The following is a 25,617-nucleotide window of genomic DNA, read 5'->3' on the forward strand; positions in this document are numbered from 1 at the left end:
GCATTCTTCTGAGACAGCTATGGGTGTAACACTTATGTTCCATAGTGGGAGAGCTTTCTGGCAGCACAGCATTTCACCCAGATTCCTCAGAGAACCTCTCTCCGAAGAGTGTGTGAAGTAATGTGTGTGTGTGTGTGTGTGTTTCAGCAAAAAAAGAGAACGCTTCTGGAATCTATACTTTGGGAGTGTGAATGAAGGCAACTGAAGCTGGAGTTTTCAGGGTGTGTATTATTCGTGCATGTGTAAGAGGTTGTTCTGCAGACAGGAAGTGAGGAAATGAGCATGTTTGGGGCCACATAATTAGAAACAGACAGACACACCCACTCAAGAGTGCCCTCTCACACAAACAAGCACACCCTCACTCATTCACAAGTCCCATCGCCCTGTCAGACAAATACACAATAGAATTCCTAATAGGCCGTAGGTCAGACAAATCCTCAACACAGTAAAAGGAAGCAAGGCAAAAAATGTACTCATTAACAAACATTTTATTAATAACACAGGCAGAATGGCGTACAAAGCTGGTGCAGAATGGCCCATGCAGTAGAATATAGATTACCTACAGACAGTAAGAATCAAACAAGATATAGTGAGTTTCACACACCAGAGGAAGCTTATAGTATCTTATCTATTAGTCCAAAAGCTTTACCACAATACAGCACAGAAACCCAAATCAACACAAAGTCTAATATCATCAAAAATAACTCCATGGGAAACTAAAATGGAACACCTAGAATGCTAAATGCTGGAAAAATAAAGACTATATATACTCATTTATATATTCTTATTTCTGATGATGAAACGCTGGTCAGTCATCGCTGGTCTCTTGCTACGACCCCCTGTCTGGGTCATCACCACGGCAACATAATGCAACAAGTTATTCCAACAGGGATAGCATTAAACAGGAGGAAACACAGTAGTCCTCAGGAACACACACACTGTCCTCCCTCTGTACACCTCCGGGCTCCTCCCTAGACTGATTGTTACAGCGTCTCATCAGTAGCTTGGTGAATCCATCCCCTCTCCTCTCCCCTCCCCCTTATTTCTCTCAGTCCTGTGACATACAGTGTGTGATGTAGGTAGACAGAGGGGAAAAAAAACACTGAATAACAGATGTTTCCAGTAAGAGAGGCACAGTCAATCTCAAAATCCCCCCCCACCCACCCACCCACCCAGCATTTCATTTTCTCCCTCTCTCTCACACACACACATTCAGAATCTTCTCTCCGCTTCTCTGGCGCGTGTGTGAGAGCCCTATCCATGTCTTTGAGGGAAGCCTGTGGCCATGTCTGGATGCCTGACTGGCTGTCTATCTGGGATCATGTCTGTCCATCCGTCCAGTCAGCTGGTCATTCGTTTCAAGGTCTTTTTCCCGCCCCACTGTTTGAGCTCTCCTTCAGACAGGTGGTTGTTTGTGTGCTGGTGACGTCCCCGGTGGCAGACAGAAAGGAAAGGGTGGCCTGGGCCCCCTAGACTGGGCAAAAGGGGTGAACCCTGCCCACCCATCCTCCCTCCTCTTCCTCCTGCAGCAGGGTTGGGTGTCAGGCGCTTGCGTCAGTGGGGGCGGCTGGCGGCCTTGCTCCCTGGTCAGGCAAGACCGGTCCTCCACACGTCTCTCTCTATCTCTCTCTCGTTTGCGCTTGCTCTCTCACTCGCTTGTTTGCTCCCTTGGCCAGACTCCATTCAGCGTCTCCTGGAGGAGAGAGCGAAGAGCGGCAGGTTACTGTAGCAGCTGCCTTCCACAGCAGCCTCCTCTACGCCTCCATCTGTCCATCACCTCCTAGACAACAACACACTGTGTTCACCATTTTTTGTATTCACTGTCCTTTCTTAAACCTTCAGTTATTTCATCCCTCCAGCCCTCCCATCTCTCTGCCCCAGACTTAAAAACCATGTGTTGCTATTGAACTGGATATCGTAATGAACAGATTAGCCCCCACCTTGATCAAAAGGACCGTTACATACAGATACAGATTTCTCAAATCACAGTTCTGTGCCTGCCTGCTTGGTATTATGCATACATTCCTGTGAGGCTAATGTGAGAGTATGGTGTTTAAAATATCCACTCTGCTTTTGTCACACTAATTCCTTAATCAAAGGACACACAAGAAACAAGCTGCTGCAGTTGTGATTTTTCTTTTACTTTTTTTAAAGCAATCTTTATTTTAAACTTTAATTTTTACACAATAATAAATAAGAGAATGCGTGAGAAACACAGCATTTGGAATTAAACACAAAGGGCAGAGTTCAGGAGGGACATCTGCTTCAGACAACCTAACTAAACAACCTAAGGTCCTCATATCAACTGGTGGGAGCAGTTCTCTGAGGCGCGGCCGGCTTATCTGGCTGCCTCTAGACTCCTGGACCTCATATCTCGCTGTTCTCTTGCTCCTGGACCTCATATCTCGCTGCTCTCTTGCTCTTGCTGCCTGTCTTGCCTTTCTTGTCTCCCTCATTTCTCAAGCCTTCTGTTCAGGTGTAGAGATCCCCACGGGGCAGAGTCAGTTAAGTGATCGGCACATTACATGAGATCCACTCTAATGTCCACTTTAAACCCCCAGCTGTTAACACTGTATGGTGTGTGTGTTGTAGAGCTAGTCTGTGTGTATGTTCTAGAGCTTGGTGTGTGCGTGTGTTCTCCAGTTAGGATGGAGTCTCACCTTCCTCCAGTCTTGAAGATGAGGTCGGCGTTGGGAGCACCTTTAGGGTGCTGGTAGCGTGGCCGACGCTCTCGGTTGGTGTTGGCTGGAGCCGGACGCTGGGCCAGGGACTGCATCATCTCTGCACACGCACACACACACACACACACACACACACAGGGTTAACACAACCACACAAAAGCCCCTCGTGTCCTCACTCCGTGTTCCCACGTGGTGTGTCCCCGTGGCGTGTCCCCGTGGCGTGTCCCCGTGGTGTGTCCCCGTGGCGTGTCCCCGTGGTGCGTCCTACCCTGGTAGTCCTCCTGTTCCTGCCTCTCGTTGATGTCCAGGGTGAGCTTCTTCATGCGCATGCGCTCCTCCTGCTCAGCCTGCTGCTGGTTGAAGTGATTGGCCGCCAGGTGAGAGGACAGGGGCACGTTCAAGATCTTATACTGCAGGAGGGGGAGAGAGGGAGGAACGTTCAAGATCTTATACTGCAGGAGGGGGAGAGAGAGAGGAACGTTCAAGATGTTATACTGCAGGAGTGGGAGAGAGGGAGGAACGTTCAAGATCTTATACTGCAGGAGGGGGAGAGAGGGAGGAACGTTCAAGATCTTATACTGCAGGATGGGTAGAGAGGGAGGAACGTTCAAGATGTTATACTGCAGGAGGGGGAGAGAGGGAGGAACGTTCAAGATCTTATACTGCAGGAGTGGGAGAGAGGGAGGAACGTTCAAGATGTTATACTGCAGGAGTGGGAGAGAGGGAGGAACGTTCAAGATCTTATACTGCAGGAGGGGGAGAGAGGGAGGAACGTTCAAGATCTTATACTGCAGGAGGGGTAGAGAGGGAGGAACGTTCAATATCTTATACTGCAGGAGGGGGAGAGAGGGAGGAACGTTCAAGATCTTATACTGCAGGGGGGGGAGAGAGGGAGGAACGTTCAAGATCTTATACTGCAGGAGGGGGAGAGAGGGAGGAACGTTCAGAGTCGCCAGTACGACAGCTGGGAGTCGAAGCCACATAAATGTAGAGGGCCAAACACGATTTCTCAAAAACCATTCCACTCATTTAATGATTCCATTCTAGGCTTTGAAGTCTGTTTTTCTGAGGAGCCCTCTGTAGAAAGCATAGAGGGCACTCCCATTGGAATGTGTGTGTGTGTGTGTGTGTGTGTGTGTGAGAGTGAAAGAGCGAGCAAGAGCGTGAGAGATGGGTGGGTTAACTGTAGCTGGGATCCAGGTACATCACGTAACAGACAATTTCCTGAACTCAGACAGGAGCCCTTTCTCCAGGGCCCACCCCAGGATTCACTCAGCCCACTGCAGGCTTCCAGCTGTGCTTCTAGAGAAATCGTCATCCCTCCTTCATAAATGCCTCTAAATATCAACAATGACGGGATATGTAGTCCCTGACGGAGTCCATCTCTGAGTAAATAACAGTAATGCTGTTTTCATAGAGGTCGTAATTCAGTAATGTTCTGTCGAAAACTTGTGTGTAAAGTGTAGACTACTTTTCCAAAACTCCCTCTCTGGATAAAAACTGGACACACCCTAGAGTACATGAGCTGGTCTCTGCCCCCAAACCACACATTCCACCAGTGGAGGGTGCCTAAATACACACACGGCTGCAACACATGAGTCAATATTATCCCAGAGTCGGTCTAACACTGCCCAATCTGTGGAGAGAGCTAACTGACCCACTATGGAAGAAAATAGGGCATATACGTGTGTAGGTGTGTGTGTGTACCTGCTGCTTGTTGCCCTTGCGCGTGAGCATGACAAACTGCATGGTGTCGGAGCCGTCGGCGTCGCCCTCCCCAGTGCATGCTGGTCCGGGTCCCTTCTTCAGCTGGCTCTTCAGCTGCAGGGGAATGGCTACGTCCAGCTGGTGCACCTTGACCGCCTCGCCGCTGCGCTGCTAAACAATGGACACACACACAGTGAGACCTCCTGGGGGGGGGTCGGCCTGGGCAGAAGCCAGGGGCGGTCGAGGAGCAGGAGTGGGTTACCTGAAGGTTCTCCAGCATCATCTTATCCAAAGCCTGGATGAAGTCCTCGTCCTCAGCACAGGCCACGTGCTTCAGCCCTCCCCCGCGGATGGTCACCTCCTGCCATGGGTCAGCACCGGGCGGTTAGGAACACAGCACACACACGCACACACTACGGACAGATAAACACAGCGTCTTACATTGCTCTCGTCGTCAGTCTCGTTCTCCTTGTTGGAGTCGGTCAGGTAGTCCGTGTTCTCCTCCTCCTCTTCCTCCCGCTCTTCCTCCTCGTTCTCCGAGCCCTCCTGGAACACACGGGGCATTTGGGTGTGATGGTTCATGTCTTTACCACACAGAGGTGTCGGCTGAAGCAGGCTGGCAGGCAGCCCTGGAGGCTGTGCCTGGAGGCTGTGCCTGGAAGCTGTGCCTGGTTCAGCTGAAGCAGGTCGGAAAGCAGCCCCGGAGGCTGTGCCTGGAAGCTGTGCCTGGTTCAGCTGAAGCAGGCCGGCAGGCAGTCCTGGAGGCTGTACCTGGAGGTTGTGCCTGGTTCAGCTGAAGCAGGCCGGCAGGCAGCCCTGGAGGCTGTGCCCGGAGGCTGTGCCTGGTTCAGCTGAAGCAGGCCGGCAGGCAGCCCTGGAGGCTGAGCCTGGAGGGGAGCCACGGACTCACCTCCTCCTCTGGCTCGTTCATCTCGCTCTCGTTTCCGGACTGTTCCTCGGTCTCCGCCCCTCCCTCCTCATCATCATCATCGTCTTCTTCATCCAGAGCCTCTCCTTCTCCCAAGGCACTGGAGCACCGGCCGTCCTTCTCCATGGCCAGACCTGCGGGGGGGCGGGGACACACACACACGGTTACACATGCATACAGTTACACACACACACACAGTTATACACACATACAGTTACACACACACACACACACACACAGTTATACACACATAGTTACACACACACAAATGAGTACAACTGCAAATAACAGCAAATGTTAAGAGTTGCAGGCAGTAACTTCTTAAGAACAGGCTAAGCCTTTTGCATAATAGCTACTGATTGTTATGAGAAGGCTGTCTGGGGAGCAATATTCCCCACAGACTGAGCTGGCTTTCCTGCAGCCAGATTCTTGTAATCATTCTAGTATGATTACAAGCAAGCCAGGAATATAATGACATCCCAGACAAAAAACACTTTTATGTTCTTCAAGCTTAAGCTACAGGGGCCTAATTGAGCCTAACTGAGACAGGTGGGCTGGTTTGTACACAGAACCTAGAGAGAAAGTCTCTCTGGCCTCCCTGCTGGTCTGACAGTGCTGGGGTAGGGCTCGGGAGAGGGGAGGAGGCCCTGGCTGGAAACAGCAGGCCTCGGTTCAGCAGAGGACTGAGGAATGCCTTATCCTGGTGATCGGATGAAAGGTACAACAATGGGCCAGTGTTCAGCCAGGGGCCACCGTCACCCTCATCAATCACTCTCCCCTCTTCTTCATCAGATACACACACACACACACAGACATACAACACGCACACACAGGGTAGGACTATCAAGAGCAGTCCCGCATGTTTCCAATCAACACCTTGAAACCCAGAACAATGCTTCGCGTCTGTGCATTTACAAGGTCCTGTATATTTACGCAGTGACTCAAACGCATTACACCTGCCACAGGAATGCCTGTCTTTATCTCCTGGTTCTCTTCTTCCGCCTCTTTCTCTTCCCTAGCGCAGGCAGTTCCCCTCTTCTCTTCCTCTGCTTTCTCCCTGCGCTCTCTCCCTGTCCTCATCTGCCTCTCCATCGCTTTGATTTCCAATTCTACAGCAGCAAACTCACTGGCGTTAGCAGAAGGGAATCAGTGTACATGCTGAGATAGCGTATGCTGGCAATGTTTCACAAAGTGTAGATTGTGGTGCAGGCTGAAACCGATTGCTCCAGCTACACTACTCCGCTGCCAAAAATGACAGAAGTATTTTAGGCATGCGGGTTTTAGTACCATTTTATGGCTGGGAGCTGGTTTGGCTACTCTCTGTGCGTGTGTGTGTGTGTGTGTGTGTGTGTGGAGAGTGAGGAAACTCGTCTGACAGAGACACAAAGGGCAAAAAAGGTGAATCCTCCTACACACAGAGGAATGCCGTTCATCCGGGACAACAGAGAGCAGGAGTGGGCCAACCAGAGGAGCTGCTCCACTCTCTCTGCATGTGGGGGTGTGGCTGTGTGTACGTGCGTCGTACCTAGTTTGACCAGGACCTCCCTCTCCAGCTCAGCCACCTGTTTGATGGCCTCTTCCAGGGAGCAGCTGAGCCTCATCTTGGGCCGGAGCATCTCCAGGGTGTCACTGATCATGTAGTCAATGTCTATGGGGAAGGGATGGTCCACACTCCACAACTCCACACTCTTCTTCCACCAGATGTACCGCTGGAGAACACACACACGCACCTTAACAAGCTGTTCACATCATAACTCTGGGAAGGAGAGTGCCAGAGAAGCCGACAGAGCTAAGCTTATAAGAGCAAGTCAGAGGAGCAGCCATACCTGAAAGTAGATCAGGAAGCAGTCCAGCTTCCTCTTGCTGGAGCCTCGGTCAAAGTACTGCCCGCAGGTGTCCAGCAGGGTGCACACCATGCGGATGCGGAACAGGTGCTCGGGGGGATCCAGGGGGCTGGGGACGCCGTCGGGGTTCACCCCGAACGAGATGAAGGAGAACAGGGTGCGGAAGATGACGGCAGACTCCACCATGCGGTAGTTGTAGAGCTCCCCCAGGAACTTGGCACTGCTGATCCTGCGCTGGTTGAACTTGGGCTGGTTCACCTGCAAGGTGGAGAGAGGGATGTGCGGAGGTGAGGGGGAGCTGTCCTCTGAAGTGTCCCATTCATCTACCTAGATGTTATGCTGGCCCACCCTCATCCATCCTCATTCCACAGCCGTCTTTTTTAACCCTGGGCTTATTCTCCCCAGTGTCCTGCCTACCTCCATGCCCAGGGATAGCTCCATATTCTGGGCTTGTTCTCCCTAGTGTCCTGCCTACCTCCATGCCCAGGGATAGCTCCATATTCTGGGCTTGTTCTCCCTAGTGTCCTGCCTACCTCCATGCCCAGGGATAGCTCCATATTCTGGGCTTGTTCTCCCTAGTGTCCTGCCTACCTCCATGCCCAGGGATAGCTCCATATTCTGGGCTTGTTCTCCCTAGTGTCCTGCCTACCTCCATGCCCAGGGATAGCTCCATATTCTGGGCTTGTTCTCCCTAGTGTCCTGCCTACCTCCATGCCCAGGGATAGCTCCATATTCTGGGCTTGTTCTCCCTAGTGTCCTGCCTACCTCCATGCCCAGGGATAGCTCCATATTCTGGGCTTGTTCTCCCTAGTGTCCTGCCTACCTCCATGCCCAGGGATAGCTCCATATTCTGGGCTTGTTCTCCCTAGTGTCCTGCCTACCTCCATGCCCAGGGATAGCTCCATATTCTGGGCTTGTTCTCCCTAGTGTCCTGCCTACCTCCATGCCCAGGGATAGCTCCATATTCTGGGCTTGTTCTCCCTAGTGTCCTGCCTACCTCCATGCCCAGGCGGATGTCCTCCAGAACACCATCCACCACATGGATGCCCACATCCTCCTGGTAGGCCACCAGGCCGGCCAACAGGTTAGCCACACAGTGGATGCTGTTGTACTTGACGTTCCAGATGTTGACCATGCAGCAGATCAGGTAGCTTTTGCTCTCGGGGTCCTGCCAGGGCAGCTTCCTCATCTGCCTCAACACCTGGAGGGAGGAGGGGGAGGACATCCAGGGTGAAACCAAGAGGAACAACAGATCATGTGGACAAGCTTTTAAAGCAAACACGCTACAGAGACTCCTCACCGGGAGCAGATTGACACATTTTAAAAAGGCTGGCTCCCGTCCAGGCCAGGGTGCGGGGTGATCGGGTCACGTGATGAGTGTCTAACCTTCTCCGTGGTGACCTTGGACAGGTCCTTGTAGAGCAGCTTGCGGATGTACTCCTGCAGCGGGGGTCTCTTCTTGCGCACGGTCTTCTCCATGGGCGGGGGGTTACAGTAGTAGTAGGCGTTCTCCACCATGGTCACGTAGCGTGCGTCCAGGTGCTGGGCCTGCTTCTTACGCATCATTTGTTCCTGAAACACACACCAGACACTTTGTGAGTCCTAACTCATGATAACGATTGAACCAAATATGGCGACACACAATCTGTGGAATTTAAATGATAAATCATGTGAGAAAAACATTTATGGAAAATCCCTTTGATCAGTGTGGTTTGAGTTTATTTTAGGCCTAGAAATATTCGATCTGTGAGCGGTGGCTGTACTCTTGGCTGCACTCTTCACCTATTGTCTGAGTCTTAAAACATAGATTCAAGACAAATGGTGACGTCTCGCTTCTCCCAGCTAGCCACTTAGCCATGAATAGCTCCTGAGTCAGTGGCTCTGAAGACCTGAATAGAACAGTCCCAAAGCCGTTTAGGACCATTAATTCCAGATTAATAGCCAGATTAGACCAGGATTGGCCTCTGGAAGTGCTAAAACCAGACATCTCGGCAGGATTCTGGGCACACTCCTGAAAGCTGGGGAGTTACACTATGACATCTAATGTAGGGCATTTCATGGCTGGATGCACATATGCTTGTGGGGGTGTATGGGTGTGTTTTAGTGTGTGTTTTACTGTGTGTTTTAGTGTGTGTTTTAGTGTGTACCAGGAGGACGCTGGTGCGTAGGTGGGAGTCGGGGGATCTGAACAGGAAGCGTCCGCAGGTCTCCAGCAGGGTGCAGGCCATCTCGATGTGGTGGTGGGAGAAGTCAGACAGCAGCATCTGCAGAGTCACTCAGACAGGTCAAACACACACTGACGTGATCTCAGGGCAGCAGCCCAAACCTCCACGCCTGGCCGTGATACACCACCTACCTTCAGACAATGAAGCGTGTCTGTTTTGGTAAACATCTTGAATTTGGCCAGCTCTCCAATGAACCTAACGGTTTTATTTTTCGTCTCAATATTGATCTGGTCTTTCTTCCGAATCTATGGGGACACAAGAGGAATGTATTTTGAAGGATAAGCACAGACCTGGTATCAAATGAACCGGTTTAGAGGTGACAGAGAGAGCTAGCATTACTAGGTGCAATAACAAAAGGAACCTACATGGAACCGGAAGTCCCCTTTAAGCATGGAGCACAGGTCCTCAGCCACGTCTGACATGCAGGGATGGAGGGTGGCCACCAGGCGGGAGTAGAAGGGCAGGAGATCCAACCTGCAACCGAACAGACACAGTGAGGGCCACTGACAAGACTTACCCTGCAAATGAGGGACAGGAGCGTCCTCTGCTGGAGACACGCACACACACACACACACACACACAATACAATGATAATCAGCCAGGGGGAGACAGACCTCTGTCTGGGGACTGTGAAGAGAGCTCGGACCAGCTTCCTCCTGTTGGACTTGGTGTTCATGTTCATGCAGAAGTCCATGGCAGCCTGTCACGCACATACAGTCAATGGTGTTAGAAGATTAGAATATGTCAATATGGCGCTACTGGAAGGCCTCACTCCTTCAGTATGTAAGAGTTGTCTTGCCTTGTCTATCAGGTCTCTGTTGACACAGTTAGGGAGTTGCTGGATGAAGGCGTCAACTATAAGCTTCAGGTGGGAGCCAGTGCTGGCTTCCTCATCCTCTTGTTCTGCAAACACAGACATGACAAACAGTTAGCTGCTGCATGTGCAAGTCAAAAAAACCTGGTGCAGAGCACAGAAAGAAGCCTGCGGATTCAATATTTTTGAATAGACATGATACATAGACATGGATTAAAAAATGATTTAAAATACATCCCGTATGGATTATTGTATCGCGTTCTCAATGACAAGTGTCTCCACCTTTCAAACATACCTGAGCGGCCGATTGCCGTCTTTCCCTGACCTTTCCCTGACCCTAACCTGAACCCTGCAAAAGACAGCACGCGCATCACACACTTCAAGAACAGCCATTCTACTCTCTCTGTCACTATCATCTTTAGCCTCACTCTGACAGCTGACTGTGAGCAGTTTGAACCTGGTGCTGGTCCACGTGTTGGGGCTAGCTCCGTCTCTACCTTGATCGTCCAGCAGCTTCTTGGCCAGCTCTTCGTTCTCCGCCTCGTCGGCTCCCTCCAGCTCCAGAGCGTCGTCGGCGATGTCCAGGGCTTCCAGCTCCAGCTCCAGCTCTTCTGTGCTGGCCGCCTCCTTCCCAGCATCTGAGGACAGGACACCAGGGATGTGGGAGTTGGTCCACAGACATCGTTCGCGGACAGAGCCCGAGGGGGAAAAGAGCGCGTGTGCCTGTTGGACCACGTACCTTTGGCCTCCTCTTTGTCTTTAGCCTGGTTGCTCTTTTCGTTGTCCTTGAACAAGATGGCGGGGACGAAAGCCTTGAGGTCCACCATGTTCTCGTAGAAGTTGCGGGCGTCTTCGTCCTCCCAGATGCCCCCCTCCAGGTCGTACTCCCCAGGCTTCCCAGGGGTGAAGATGTCAATGCCAGGGCCATGCTCTACCGTCCAGAGAGGGGGGAAAAAAAGTGTTAAGTGACACTCGCTCTCACCCACACACACTAAGACACTGACCCAACAGTGCCTTATAAAAATGTTGTTACTTTGTCTATATGAAAGTCCGTACCCTCCTGTACAGTTTTATCCTGGGGGAGCTCTGGCATGTTCTCATCCAGCAGGTCCGCCAGTGACTGGGTATTTGCCAGAAGCTTCTGGTAGGAGGTAGCAAACTCCTCATATTGCTTGTGTCTGTCCTCACTCAGCTCTCCTTTGGAGTGGAGAATACGTCTAGAGGAGAGACACACAGAGGTCGTCCCAGTCAGTGCATGGAGAGACACATTCAGACTCAATAGACATCTCATTCTGCTCCCCTCACCTGTTCTGCCGCTCAATGTTCTGGAGCTCCCTGTGGTCCTTCTTCAGGTGCTTGGTAAGCGAGGTGAAGTACTCCCTCAGAAGATTCTGGAAAGGTTGCTGCTTCTCCGTGTTGATGATCTCACTGGGAGGGAAAGCCAGACCAAATTTCTCTGCTGCCAGCTTCATCTTGCGAGGTACCAGGCCAGCGATGTCATCCCCGCAGTGCTTACAAAAGCTGATGACCACTGACACGTGTGTGTGTGTCTCCCGGTCTGTCCCGATAATATTCTTCAGCTGCTCGTAGATGAGAGACAGGCCCTCTTTGTCGGTGAAGAGGCCCACAATGGTGAGCTCAGCGATGAACCGGAGGTCTGTGCGCAGCTTGCTCACGTTGGGGGCCTTCTCCTCTTTACGGGCCTCAAAGTGCTTCTTCCAGGCCTGCAGAAGCAGTGGGGCGAACTCTGCATAGCGCTGGTGGAAGAGAGAGCACAGGTGCACAGCACAGCCCACATCGGAGATCTTCAACTTGGCCTCCACCACAGAACTCACAGCCTCACCGATGTACTTGCTGAGGTTGAGCGAGCCAAAGTCGTTGGAAAGAGAGTCCCGCTGTTGCTCGGTGAGGGTGCGCAGCTTCTTGACGAAGGCTGTGTTCTTTTTCAGGCTGGAGTCCAGACGGCTGAAAAAGGACTCCTCGGGTCGGCCCTCGTGAACATTCTGGTTCTTACTGCGCAGCTCCTTCCTGGACTGGTGACTTTTCCAGGCCTCCTGATGCAGCTGGTGGCTCTCCTCTTTCTCCCTGTGCGGGGAAGAAAGTCATAGCATGAATGTGTATTCACAGGGGTCTGCTACTGTGAGGTGTTGCGTGTATCATGAAAAAGAACCACAATTGATGTATGCACGTTTGTGAAAATCAGCAAAACTTTCTCTCACACTAATGTACATAGATTAGCAGGGGCCGGTAACCAGTGAACTCTGTGTACGATCTCTTACTTGAGTTGTGCAGCCTCCTCTTCTCGTTGCTTTCGGGCTTCTTCCTCCTGAAGCTTCCTCTCCTCTTCTTCCTGCTGTTGTTTTTCTTCTTCCTCTTTCTTCTTTTGCTCTTCTTCTGCCTTAAGTTTCTCCTCCTCTTTCTTTTTCCGCTCCTTCTCCTCCTTCTTTTTCTTTTCTTCTTCCACACGCCTCCTCTTCTCTTCAACAGCTTTACCGCTGTCCTTCTTACCACTCATTTTGGTCTCATCTTTTGATTTATCCCGGGAAGGAGGCCGCCTTTCACCTTCTCTCTCCTTTTCCTTCTCCTTATTGGTGAAAGAGCAAACTTCTTTCTCATCCATGTTTAACGATCGCTTGCGTTCAGCAGGCATCCTAGACGGGAATAGATTCTTAGTTCATATACATTTCCCCTCAAAGGCAACTATGATCACAGTTACTCTGCTATCTGTAGCCAAGCTATCATCCGTTGACGGATGACAGTTATCTAGCTACTAGCCTAGCTCTAGACTACTCCTTTAGCAAATTTTGTGCAATCCTGTATACACTTGTATAGTTACGGAAAGTCTGGTCGCTGTTAAGAAACGCATTAGCAACAATGCATATGAATATGTATATACAGAAATTAACCGTTGATGAGAGAAGGTCTCGAGAGATTTTAACCAACATTCCAGAGAAGAAACAAGGAATTAGCTTATCTATGTCAAATGAGTTGGCGCGTTCACCATTATAACTTAGCAATGTGGCTAAGGAAGATAGCCAACGTAAGGTTTGTTAGCTTGATAGCTAGGCTACCTTTACCAATATATTTATTTAATAAAACATACTTGGCTAATTAGCTAAGTAAACGCCACTGCAATATTAATGTGATAATGTAGCCTCCCAGGGATTGTCATCTCACAGCACCCATAAAGTCAAAAGTTGGATACTGTAGAGCTGTGTAGCTTTGGTGCTGTGTGCTAATGACGTCGAGGTAGCTCTATCTAACTAGTAGCTAGGTGGCTAGAGCTAACCCGTCCCTACTGAGCTCGACACTGGTTTCCATACATATAAATTAAATTGCATATGATGACAGTGAAAGTCTGATATTGTTCTTTTGCAATGATTTCAGCTGACTACATCAGATATGAAATTAAGCATTGGGTTGGTGAAAATACAGAAGCTGTTATGCTAGGTATAGGTAAGCTAATGCCAAACGCTAGTAGGCCTCTGCATGAAGCAGTTGAGGTAAACAAATAACTGAGCAGCGCACGAGCTTTTATCACAGTGGCACTGATACGCCACACATCGACAAAACAGCATATGCAATATATCTGTGAATTATACAAGTGTTCAATGACCAAAATATACTACAATAGCGTTGTTACCTTCGATTTCTGACAACATAAACATAGGGCTTGAGCGACGGGTAAAATTTCCCCCTGTGATCATTTGGACCAAAGGACCATAACAATTAGGTCTCGAAAACTTTGCCTGATACAACTTAATATAATTATTTTCGGTTCCAGTCTGCTAGTGTGAATTGTACGTCGTTTATTGCTCTAAAATCTGCACTGTGGTATAATACTAATGCATTTAAGCTAATTTGAATGTATAAAAATACGGGTCATAGAAATTTGAACAGGCAAAATTACAATTGACACGAGGGAGTGTGTCTTCAGGATCCAACATCAGAACTAGCCAGGCAAAAATGCAAGTGTGTGAACTCGCTCTGATAGTTGTTTTTGGCTCTTATTGGTTGTAGCAAGCGAATATACCGTATGTTTATATCAATGTTACTGTTTTACTATAAATATATCCATCATTATATATTATGTGTGTATGTATCTATGGCCTGTGTACATGTCACTGCGGGAAAAATAGTCTGTTCATTGAAAATGTGGTGCTTTGTGCAAACGTCATGAATCTATTTCTGAAAATGACTGTCTAATCACAAAAACGTGTCTTATCGTGAAGATCATGAGGGGTAAATGTCAGTCCATCTTGTAGCTTCAGTTTAGATAACCACACGAACTATAAATGGGCTATTTCCCATTTAAGATCATAGGCGATTCTAGGTTTTAAAACTGGGGATGCAAGGGTATAGCCTAGTGCATTTGCTTACAAAAAAATTGCAAAGGTACCCCCTGCACCCGCGGTAAAATCGCCTATGAATAGGATTATAGGGTTAGTTGATTTGTTATTTTTATAGACTAAACGTATTGACTTTGAGAATGAAAGATTGGTATAAAAATCGCTAAATCTTAAGGAAACACAGTAAAATGTGTTTTATATGGATGAGATAAGATGATTGCATAATTAATAGTTAATCTTTGTCAAAAAATATCTATAATCATACTTTTTCAAGCGTTCCTGCACATATGGTACAGTTTTGCTGTTTCATTAAATGTGAAGCTATTTTAGCTTGCTATAATGCTCGCTTTGTAAATAATTCTAAGTTCTAATGGAAGTCTACACACAGTTTGTTAAGAATATTTAAAGTTAAATTGAAGGATTTTGATCATTTATTTGTTCAATTTAGTTATATAGCCTAATAAACAAACGCACTCGTGTCTATCAAGCTAAAATGGCCTAAACTATCAGCTGTCTACGTGGCAAGTAGCAGCCAATCGGATAACCATGATGAGCTGTGCCGTTTTCACCACACATTCTGTTTCAAATTTTAGATTGGGGCAAATACTACTGTTTATTGTTGTTAGCCAACCACTTGCGAGTGCGATGAACTATGTACCATAAAGTCATCTGCAAAAATGTCTTCCTGCTGAAGTGGACCAATAAATGTTCGAGGTGGTCTGAATGAGCAACCTCATTGGTTTATATCTGGAAACTGTAGGAAACAGATTGATGCTTAGTTCTGGAGTCAGTGGACATCAGACGTATAAAGGCTTAAAAAGTGGTCTTATGGTTATTGTGGAATAATCAACAAGGTAGGTCCACGATCTGTTATAGTGATGTATTAACAGCACTTTGACAGCCTATTTGACAGCCTAAACAGCCTACAGGCTATTTTTCCCTTGGTGAGCTACTTGTCGCATTCCTTGACACCAGCTGATCTGTGAGCTTGCGGGCAGACATTGGTGTCAAGGATAGCCACTTAAACATATAGTTTTAAATGTGAATACAATTTGTTTGTTTTACCGAACCTAAAACGTTGAATTTTCTTTTATGGGATAATGCAAAATGCAGTAAACGCAATAGTTGAGCTATATTCAAATTCATAGTGGTTTGGCCTTTGGCATTTATTTCTATGTTCGGCTACTCTTCTTGTGGGAAGTTAAATGCTTGTAACATTGAGACAATTCAAATGAACAACTCATGTTGATTAATATTTCATCATGCATTTTTCAAATTCCCAGTCCCAAGTATGTGTGGATAACATTCCAGCAATGTCAGTCTCCAAAACGAACTTCTTAGCTTGCATTTTGGGTCCTCATTTAGATGTGAAGCTTCTGTTTACATCCTGTTAGACCCTCAAACAGTGTTGTATGGTAAACAGTACTGTTGTAGGTTTTTTGTCTCTCTTAACAATCTTCTCCTCTCTCTTGTTAAGAGAATGATCAGGCCACTGCTGATGTGCTTTGCCCTCTGTGTGGTCTACGCCACCAGCAAGCCCACAGAGAAGAAGGAGCGAACTCACCATGAGGCTCCGCTGAGCAGCCGGGAGCATGTCGACGCTGAAGGCTTCGAGTACGACCATGAAGCTTTCCTTGGCAAGGAGCAGGCCAAGACCTTTGATGACCTCACTCCGGAGGAGAGCAAACGCAGATTGGGGTGAGGAAAGAAAATGCACTCAGTTAAAATGCACAATTCTGTTTAAACTAATGGGAACCATGTATTGAGGAAGTACTGTACATGGAATTGCATGGGAGGTAATTAACTCCCCCATCCTCAGGCATCGTTCTGCCAGGTACCAGGGATTGTACCAGCGCTGTGCATTTTGTACATTAATGATATTGACATTATCACTTCCTCCAGGATAATTGTGGGTAAGATTGATGGTGATGCGGATGGTTTTGTGACTGAGGCTGAGTTGAAAGCTTGGATCAAGAAAGCTCAAAAGAAGTATATCTATGACAATGTGGACCGTCAGTGGAAGGACTTTGACATGGACAACGATGGGATGATCTCATGGGAGGAGTACAGGAATGTCACTTACGGCACCTATCTGGGTAAGCAGAGCCACTACACAAATACTGGTCCAGTAGATTAACTCCTTGGGGCATTATGAAAGGCCATGTATTTCTTCCAATGATTGACTGACTTGACATAAACAAGACAATTTCCTGTCACCCAGATGACCCAGAGCCAGACGATAGCTACGACTATCAGAGGATGATGGCTAGAGATGAAAGGCGGTTCAAAATGGCAGACAAAAATGAAGACCAGATAGCTGACAAAGAGGAGTTTACAGCTTTCCTTCACCCTGAGGACTATGACCATATGAAAGATATTGTGGTGTTGGTAAGTTTGAACATCCTACCTGCTGAAAAGTTTAAAAAAGGTAGTAAAACTAGACCACCTTGTTCTAAATAATTTCTCTCCTTCCTGCTTCAATGAAAGGAAACCATGGAGGATATTGATAAGAATGGTGATGGCTTTATTGACCTGGATGAGTACATTGGTAAGACCAGAACAGTTGAATTTACAACTGTAGCACTGTGAAAAAGCCATACACAACATTGAAAAACGAGCATACAGTTAGCCTGTCAACACACATTATTCATGTCTGGCACATACAACACGTTTCCATGTCCATTTTCCATCCTCCTCGTCTCCTAGGTGACATGTACAACCACGAGGATGAGATGGAGGAGCCGGAGTGGGTGGCAACTGAGCGCGAGCAGTTCTCAGAGTTCCGGGACAAGAACAAAGATGGAAAGATGGATAGGGAGGAGACCATGGACTGGATCCTACCATCAGACTACGACCACGCAGAAGCCGAGGCCAAACACCTAGTTTACGAGTCAGACTCCGACAAGGTGAGTTTGCTCTCTCACCGATTACAGTATGTGTTGCATGCGTCTCTGTTAACAGTGTAATCAGAGTCGTCTGACTTCCTTCATTCTTTAGGATGGAAAGCTAACGAAGGAGGAAATCCTGAACAAGTATGACCTGTTCGTTGGGAGTCAAGCAACTGACTTTGGAGAGGCGCTAGTACGGCATGATGAGTTTTAGATCATTTTGTGTAGTTAGACAAACCAATTTTAAACTTAATTTGATAAGTAATATAATTTATTTTGTATGAAACCTATCTTAACACTACAATTTCTATAGTTAATCTGTCCATGATGGCATTTGATACAGTACTCTGGTGTGTTTACATTGTATGGCTTCCATTTATGCATTTTCTAATTGGGAATGTGTTACATTTTCTAGTTTTATGATAGTACATATTGGTAAAAGTCTTGATGTTCTTTACTGTTGACTTTGAGATTTGACATGATACACTCAGAAGCACTGAATATTCATTTTAGAAGTATCTTAAACTGTTTTACCCCTGAAACTATTAATACGTTTGAGGAAAGCATTTGTTGTTTTTACAGGTTTACATTTGTCCCCTATTTAGTAAAGAACAACCCATTGTGTGCCTTTCAACCTATACATGTGACTGAAACAACAGATCACCTCAGAATTCCTTAAGGGCGGTGGCCACTAGCCCTTTTCAGAAGCAAAATTTGTCTGGTGACATTACACCCACATACGTTGTCAATGGGAGTCGTGTGTTGGCCTCCGCATGCTAGTATGTGATATTCAGAGCCATGGAAATACATTTCTCTCCATGACTCTCTGGCGACACCTAACGGCACAAAGAAGCTGCCCTAAAATAAAAGCGAATCCTATTTATACACATTAATATTCAGTTCCTATCATAGTGCCATAGCTACCTTAAATAAATAGTTAGGCTTGTTAGCAAAATGTTTAAAATAAATGGATGGTGAAACATATTGTGTTCACGGCACAGTATGAGTTTGACCATCTCTCCCTTTACTAGCTGATTAGCAACATCCATATGGAAAAGTCAAACTACATACACAGCCAGCATTTAGACAACCATGAGTTCCATGAGGCCACCGGATCGATGCCAACCTCTACCCACAATATGCACAAAACCACAAGCCAGGAGAGCCTTAAGCGAGGGTGAATGAAGAGTGCTACCGCCTTACAGCCACTACTCTGTTCTTTTCACAATTAAAATGGTGTCACCCCTTTCAGACCAAAACATGTTTGTCCTACATAAGAATTTTGATAATATATGGGCTATTACTTCACGAGTTAAGCATAAACCTTAATGAGACTGGTTCTGTTATAAATCAGTTTTCTCAAGTAAATTATTTCTCATCTATCAATGCCCTGCCACTACATGTTATGTTTCTTGCGCTGCCATTTAAACTGTTTATTTCACATAAACAGCACATATTCTTTCCATGCACAGAATGTATAGTTTATGTTTTGGTCAAAATGCTGTATTATCTGAGTACACAGCCGGTTTCTTAATAAAAATCTGAATTGGCAAATTTACTTTGTGGCTGCAATTGTACTGTACATCTTGTGCATACATCCTTGTGAACATGTGCATTAAATGTTCAAATCATGAATGTCCACCACAACGTGCCTGCTGCTTCAATATATACACCTTTATTTAATTTGATATGTAGTCATTCCTCAGAATACATAAAGAAGTACAGTCAATAAATCTATTCAATTTGTCACACTCAAGTCACACTTGACAAATAATCTAAGTGATTCTTTAATTGATCCCAATCTGATCAAAATATAATTGAAAATATACATTTAGAAAGATAGCAAAATCACATATTTTGGGACAATTACATGTTTTGGGAGCCATAAACAACTTAAGACTGATGGCCAATACTGGAAACAGAGCCCAGTCGCATGGTTTTCAAATGCCTTTATACACCATTGTTCGCAGGCCTTATGCAGTGGAGACTGAGGAGGTTTCAGTCTTGGAGGACACCTCAGATGAATCCTCAATCTTCTTCCCAAATACTGTCTCCATGATGCACGCATTGAACTGAGGGGGTCAGAAATACATGCGTTATATGCATGAGTGCGAGTGCCTATGTATATATGCACATGCAAATGCAATCATGACTGCAAATGTGTGTGTGTGACAGTTATACATACCTGTTTGTTCATGAAGGCATAGATTAGAGGATTATATACACAGGAGCTCTTTGTAAAGAATGCTGGAATGGTGACCATGCGATAATCTTTGCTTTTATCATCCGCTATGCCAAACCACATTGCTGTAATAGCATAGGGGGCATAGCACACTAAAAAGGAGCCCACCATCACAATGACCATCCTGGAGACTTCCTTCTCAGCCTTCTGAGTGGACACTGATTCAGCCTGCTGAGCGGCCACCTACAGAAACACATGACAAAAACAACACTGTGCATCATTAAGACATAGGTAGTTCAGAACCTGCAAAGTGATTGCATTTGACTGCAAATTACAGTCAATCATCAGATTTAGACAAGCGACCCCTATTCCCCACTTGCACAAAAGTTAAATAAAGGAAAATGCTAAAGGCATTAAACATTTATTTCAGACTTTTATCTTTTGATATCGGATACACAACAGGGAAACCAAATGATTTAGCTACCCTCACACGTAATGTCTTTAAAAATAAAATTATACCAAAATAGTTTCTCCACAGTACTTTATCAAAGTACTAGAATAAGCATGTTGCATGCATAGTAATATTAATAAATAGTTGAATCACATTGTAGTTTAATTTAAATCAATTTCATGTCATCACACCAGAATGGTAGTATCATACATTGATAGTGATTGTACTTACAGCTCGCAGTGCACCCAGAAGTTGGGAATAGGATAAGATAATGATGGTCATGGGCATCATGAAGCAGGTCACAATCAGGAAGTAGGTGTAGCTTGTGCAGTGGAACTCCTCATTATGAGTGTACCAGTCAGGTCCACAGGAGCAACCCAGACCCTCAGGAATGAACCTGGAAAACCAAAAGGTACAACTTATAGAAATTGACACACACTATGTGCGCATTGTTCAGGACTTGCTATTGAAAAGTATTTGTGTAAATAATTGTTATCATAATAAAGATAGTCAGTTGTATGGTTTAAGGCTATCATCATAGCTCTTAGTACACCCTGGATTACAGCTACACTACCACAGTTCAACTGAATTACATCCTAAATGTATCCAGACTAAGGTACGAAGTCAGATGGCAAATCAAGCTTGGTTACCTGCTCCAGCCAAAGAATGGTGGGGAGGAACAACCTATACCCATGACCCAGGTGAAGGCCACTGCTGCCACAGCCTGGCTGCTCCCAAACTTGAACTGGCCTAAGGGTTTGCAGATGACCACATATCTCTCAAAGGCAAGGACAGCCAGGGACCATCCTGTCACCAATCCTGATGAAAATTCAGTTTTAAAACATAAAATAAAGAAATAACAGAAGTTCACATGAACTTTGATTTCATGGTCCTTAGAAGTTAATCTTAGCAGTAAATAATAATAAAAAAATAGTTTTTGTCATTGTTGTTGGTTTTACCTGCTACAGATCCAATCCATGATTCTATAGCACAGGCAAAATAGCCCTGGAAAAAGTATCCTCTTAAACTGGCAATGAACACTTGAAAAACTGAAAATATCAAGGCCAAGAATCCTGCAAATGATATATTGACCAGGATGTAGTTCAAAGGCTGTCTCAGTTTCTTGTATTTCACTGTCACTAGTAGAACAACGAAGTTTAGAGGTGTTCCAACAAAGAAGACGGTGCCCATGAAGGCAGCTTGCATATAGAAAGCCCACAGAGGTGCCAAGTGGTACTGTGGCCCCTCAAAGGGGCTGATATTGGAGATGTTCTCATACAAGTGGAAGTGCTTCCCCATCTTGAATCCTCCTGTCTGACAAGACCCTCTGACAAAACAGTGTGTTTGTAAATCTAGAGACAATGTTTTTATACTGTCACAAACCAATTACAAATAAAAGGGTGACCAACAAGACTAATGTGCCCAATTACCTTGACAAACAATGGATAAAGGTGCACCTGTCAGTTTAGCACCATGACGCAAGCACTCTCCCCCTGCCCCGCCTGTGTAATCTCATTAATTGTAATGGGTAAATTGGTGATTTACAACCCTATGGATGTTTTAATTTGAGCCTGTGCGGTAGGTATATAAGGTTTGTTGATATTATTACACATTTATTGTTCTTAAACACATCCATGTACTGAATGGATGAAAACCGAGTAGTTAAGTTGTAAATGTAGAAGGGAGTTCACATTCCATGGAATTATGTAAATGACTCAGTGTACGCAATCTTCTGTCTTTTTTCATTAAGAGGTAACTGTCTTACCCATGAACCATTTACAAACTAAAATAATTAGTAAATCTTGTTTGAAATATACCTTGAGATTAACCCTGTAAAACCCGATTTAAAATGTCAACATCACCTTTAGCTCTCCAAAAAACACATTTGCAAATAAGATGTTTTTTGAACGACCACATTTACATAACCAATGGGTCCTATTGTCTTGCCTTGCAATGCTATTGGATACATTTGGTCTTTTAAAGAGCTGAAGGTGACATTGTAATATTAAAACAAGGGGTCTTAAGGTGCACCCACTGATGTAGTATGAGGGGGGGCCAGAGTAAAAGGTAGGGAAGTGTTTTGTCCAAAAACTGATAAACTCTCTTCATTATGATAGAATTATAAAGATATTTTTGCCAATACTTTGTAGAAGTGCTTTGGCTGCAATTCCAGATTTCAGTCTCCTTGGGTATGGTTCCACCAAAATGCAGACCTGGACTGATTCTACAATTTCTCGTTGCAGATTATCTATAACAAAATATCAGGACGCCTGGTTGAATCTTTTTTTTATGTTGTCAATCATCAGTTCGGAATGTGTTTCAATTCAATTCCATATAGAAGGAAAATCCACACATGGAGAAATTGCAATGATGCTATTTATTCCGGTTAAATATTATACAATACATTACATGGAACAGTCTTGGTACAATGTTACCTATGATACGGCTGACTGAAATCCATTTTTAATTTGAACACTGGATGATATGATCAGTCATGTCATGCATTACGTCATTTGAAAAGTTGCCTTAGAAACATGACCTGCCATTTCCATCAAGCGTTTAAAGCCTAGCAGACACAGGGTTAGGGGACTCACATGCAGTTGTATAACTTCAAGATGGGACTGGGTATGTTGACCTGGTTTAAGATGGGTATCATATGGTTTTCAGCCTGTAAAAAATACAGTTTTATTTTTGAAGATATATCCAACACAAGGTTTTTGCATAAGGTGAAGATAAGTTGTTTCCAATAAGATGTTTATACAACATTCTGAGGTCCTGGAGGGTAGTTTAAATTACTATTTAATTTACATGCAGAGAAAGTCAATTGTAGCACTGCTGAACTTTTGAGAAACATAAAATAACTGTTCTTTGGTCTTTCTTTGGGACTGCTTATTAGTAAAAATGCTATCAAAACTAAATTGTTCTATTAGGTTTCTTCTTTCTTTTACTTTGCACATTTGCAATACAGACAATGCTGTAAAGGTAACTGAGAAAACCGGGCAATTTTATCCCCCTGATTATAGCATTTCTGGTAAAATAGAGGTATTTAGAAGGATATGCATGAAGTAATCTTCATACCTATCGGACAAAAGGTATGTAGAAGAAGTATATGATGGTGATGAGCATGTCTGCTGCCTGATCAAACTTAGTCTGCTGCCTGATCAAACTGAGTACACAGTAACTCAGCACGCAGGCCTTATGCAGTGGAGACTGAGGAGGTTTCAGTCTTGGAGGACACCTCAGATGAATCCTCAATCTTCTTCCCAAACACTGTCTCCATGATGCAAGCGTTAAACTGAGGAGTGGAGGGACGGAGGCACTGTTATAGAACACGTATGTGTGTGTGTGTGTGTGTATGTGTGTTTGAGTGTGCGCACCTGCATATACATACAAGAGTGCGGGTGTGTGTGTGTGCATGCCAGTCCTTCCTACCTGTTTGTTCATGAAAGCATAGATGAAGGGATTGTACACGCAGGAGCTCTTAGTAAAGAATGCTGGGATGGTGACCAAGCGGTAGTCTTTGTCCTCGTTGGTTGACAATGCAAAGTACAGGGCTGCCAGGGCATAGGGGCCGTAGCACACTACATAGGAGCCCACCATCACAATGATCATCCTGGAGACTTCCTTCTCAGCCTTCTGAGTGGAGGCTGATTCAGCCTGCTGAGCTGCCACCTACAGAAACACATGAGAAAACCAACACTGTGCATCATTAAGAAATAGGTAGCTCAGAGCCTGCAAAGTGACACAAAGCACAGTCTCTGTCAAACGTTACGGCTTGATTATACACCAACAATCACAGAGTCACTGTCCTCATCCTTATTCTGCAACTGCTGTTCCTTCATTTAGATTTTCATACAAATTTGAGTTAAAAGTCAAGCCTTTTTATGTCATTTCATCACACCAGTTCGATAAAGTCATAATATTAAATAGTGTTTTTTATGGATGTTTTAAAGCGTTGTACTTACAGCTCGCAGTGCACCCAGAAGTTGGCTATAAGACAAGATAATAACGCCAATAGGCATGACAAAGCAGGTCACCATCAGGAACCAGGTGTAGCTTGTGCAGTGGAACTCCTCATTATGAGTGTACCAGTCAGGTCCACAGGAGCAACCCAGACCCTCAGGAATGAACCTGGAAAACCAAAGAACAACAATGTACCTATATTGACACATTGACATAGGTACAAGGGGGTCTACAAAGATGGCTGAGCGGTTAGGGAATCAGGCTACAAATCAGAAGGTTGCCGGTTCGATTCTCGGCCATGCACATGAGGTTGTGTCCTTGGGCAACGCAATTCACACCCACAATGTCCCTGTACTTACTGTAAGTCGCTCTGGATAAGAGCGTCTGCTAAATGACTAAATGGAAAATGGAAATGTACAAGTTAGATGGCAAATCAAGCTTGGTTACCTGCTCCAGCCAAAGAATGGTGGGGAGGAACAACCTATGCCCATGACCCAGGTGAAGGCCAGTGCTGCCGCAGCCTGGCTGCTCCCAAACTTGAACTGGCCAAAGGGTTTGCAGATGACCACATATCTCTCAAAGGCAAGGACAGCCAGGGACCATCCTGTCACCAATCCTGATGAAAAGAAATTGAAGGAACATCAAAGAAAGTAACAACATGTTCACATACATTTAGATCTAATGATCCTGAGATTTGTGCATTTGATACAAAAGTTAGTCTTTTGTCATTGTTGTTGTTTTTACCTGCTACAGATCCCATCCATGTTTCTATAGAACAGGCCGTGTGGCCCATAAAAAAGTATCCTTTGCAACTGGCAAGGAACACTTGAAACACTGAAAATATCAAGGCCAAGAATCCTGCAAATGATATATTGACCAGGATGTAGTTCAAAGGCTGTCTCAGTTTCTTGTATTTAACTGTCACCAGTAGAACAATAAAGTTCATAGGTGTTCCAACAAAGAAGACGGTGCCCATGAAGGCAGCTTGCAGATAGAAAACCCACGGCGGTGCCAAGTGGTACTGTGGCCCCTCAAAGGGGCTGATCTTGGAGATGTTCTCATACAAATAGAAAACCTTCCCCATCTTGAGTCCTCCTGTCTGACAAGACCCTCTGACTGAGATGTTGTGTGTGAAGCTGGAGAGGTTGTTTTATACGGTCACAAATGTCAAACAAATTATAAGGTGAATGACCCTAATGTTCCAAATTTCTGAAAGCAATTGGCTTAAGATACACCTAGCATGGTGGTGCCCTGAGCACTTGTCTACCCTTACCCAGTTCGTTCCATTTAGTCAGAATGAGTGATTCATGAAAAGAGGACATTTGGTTAATATGTGACTATGCAGTATGCATTGAGGTTGTATTGATATTTCACATATCTTGGTCTTGTATATCAGTATAGTGAATTAATGATAAATTGTGAAAGTAGAAGCAAGTCACCATGGAATTGCCTCTCAGCATTAGCTAAATTATTCAACTGACTTAATGTTTTAGCTCTCTTACCCTTGTTGTAAACCAATTACAAATTAAAATAATTGGATGTATTAGATCTTCTTGGAAACACAATAGGATTAAGGAGTTTCTGC

The 25,617-nt window shown here is 45.5% G+C and overlaps 4 protein-coding genes across 5 annotated transcripts; 1 reads left to right on the forward strand and 3 right to left on the reverse strand.

Moving 5' to 3' along the window:
* Nucleotides 1-470: 470 nt before the first annotated feature.
* Nucleotides 471-13,915, reverse strand: upf2 (UPF2 regulator of nonsense mediated mRNA decay). Of its 2 annotated transcripts, XM_062483054.1 has the most exons (24): nucleotides 13,843-13,915; nucleotides 12,479-12,850; nucleotides 11,505-12,284; nucleotides 11,256-11,416; nucleotides 10,939-11,130; nucleotides 10,697-10,837; nucleotides 10,495-10,548; nucleotides 10,185-10,288; nucleotides 10,000-10,085; nucleotides 9,751-9,859; nucleotides 9,517-9,630; nucleotides 9,308-9,424; nucleotides 8,547-8,732; nucleotides 8,158-8,361; nucleotides 7,143-7,418; nucleotides 6,842-7,025; nucleotides 6,273-6,425; nucleotides 5,299-5,450; nucleotides 4,830-4,934; nucleotides 4,651-4,749; nucleotides 4,389-4,559; nucleotides 2,950-3,091; nucleotides 2,661-2,781; nucleotides 471-1,780 (listed from the first exon to the last, which is right to left on the reverse strand). In XM_062483054.1, exons 2-24 carry the CDS (start codon nucleotides 12,847-12,849, stop codon nucleotides 1,774-1,776), a joined length of 4,029 nt encoding a protein of 1,342 aa, XP_062339038.1. In that variant the 5' UTR covers nucleotide 12,850; nucleotides 13,843-13,915; the 3' UTR covers nucleotides 471-1,773. The 2 variants fall into 2 exon arrangements, with proteins under 2 accessions (XP_062339038.1, XP_062339039.1); XM_062483055.1 differs by lacking the exons at nucleotides 471-1,780; nucleotides 6,273-6,425; nucleotides 10,495-10,548 and adding an exon at nucleotides 2,121-2,468.
* Nucleotides 13,916-15,283: 1,368 nt separating this feature from the next.
* On the forward strand, nucleotides 15,284-18,994 carry calua (calumenin a). Its single transcript, XM_062483112.1, has 7 exons — nucleotides 15,284-15,402; nucleotides 16,028-16,246; nucleotides 16,451-16,644; nucleotides 16,770-16,936; nucleotides 17,036-17,096; nucleotides 17,255-17,454; nucleotides 17,546-18,994. The coding sequence occupies exons 2-7, from the start codon at nucleotides 16,029-16,031 to the stop codon at nucleotides 17,648-17,650; spliced, it is 945 nt and encodes a 314-aa protein (XP_062339096.1). The 5' UTR covers nucleotides 15,284-15,402; nucleotide 16,028; the 3' UTR covers nucleotides 17,651-18,994.
* A 120-nt stretch (nucleotides 18,995-19,114) lies between these two features.
* On the reverse strand, nucleotides 19,115-21,371 carry LOC134037662 (ultraviolet-sensitive opsin-like). Its single transcript, XM_062483110.1, has 5 exons — nucleotides 21,029-21,371; nucleotides 20,720-20,888; nucleotides 20,301-20,466; nucleotides 19,622-19,861; nucleotides 19,115-19,508 (listed from the first exon to the last, which is right to left on the reverse strand). The coding sequence occupies exons 1-5, from the start codon at nucleotides 21,366-21,368 to the stop codon at nucleotides 19,410-19,412; spliced, it is 1,014 nt and encodes a 337-aa protein (XP_062339094.1). The 5' UTR covers nucleotides 21,369-21,371; the 3' UTR covers nucleotides 19,115-19,409.
* A 1,085-nt stretch (nucleotides 21,372-22,456) lies between these two features.
* On the reverse strand, nucleotides 22,457-25,135 carry LOC134037663 (ultraviolet-sensitive opsin-like). The gene is made up of 5 exons (XM_062483111.1): nucleotides 24,777-25,135; nucleotides 24,480-24,648; nucleotides 24,035-24,200; nucleotides 23,502-23,741; nucleotides 22,457-23,364 (listed from the first exon to the last, which is right to left on the reverse strand). Exons 1-5 carry the CDS (start codon nucleotides 25,114-25,116, stop codon nucleotides 23,266-23,268), a joined length of 1,014 nt encoding a protein of 337 aa, XP_062339095.1. The 5' UTR covers nucleotides 25,117-25,135; the 3' UTR covers nucleotides 22,457-23,265.
* Between the last annotated feature and the right edge of the window lie 482 nt (nucleotides 25,136-25,617).

This window comes from Osmerus eperlanus, chromosome 17, assembly GCF_963692335.1.
Source record: "Osmerus eperlanus chromosome 17, fOsmEpe2.1, whole genome shotgun sequence".
NCBI classification, from domain to species: Eukaryota; Metazoa; Chordata; class Actinopteri; order Osmeriformes; family Osmeridae; genus Osmerus; species Osmerus eperlanus.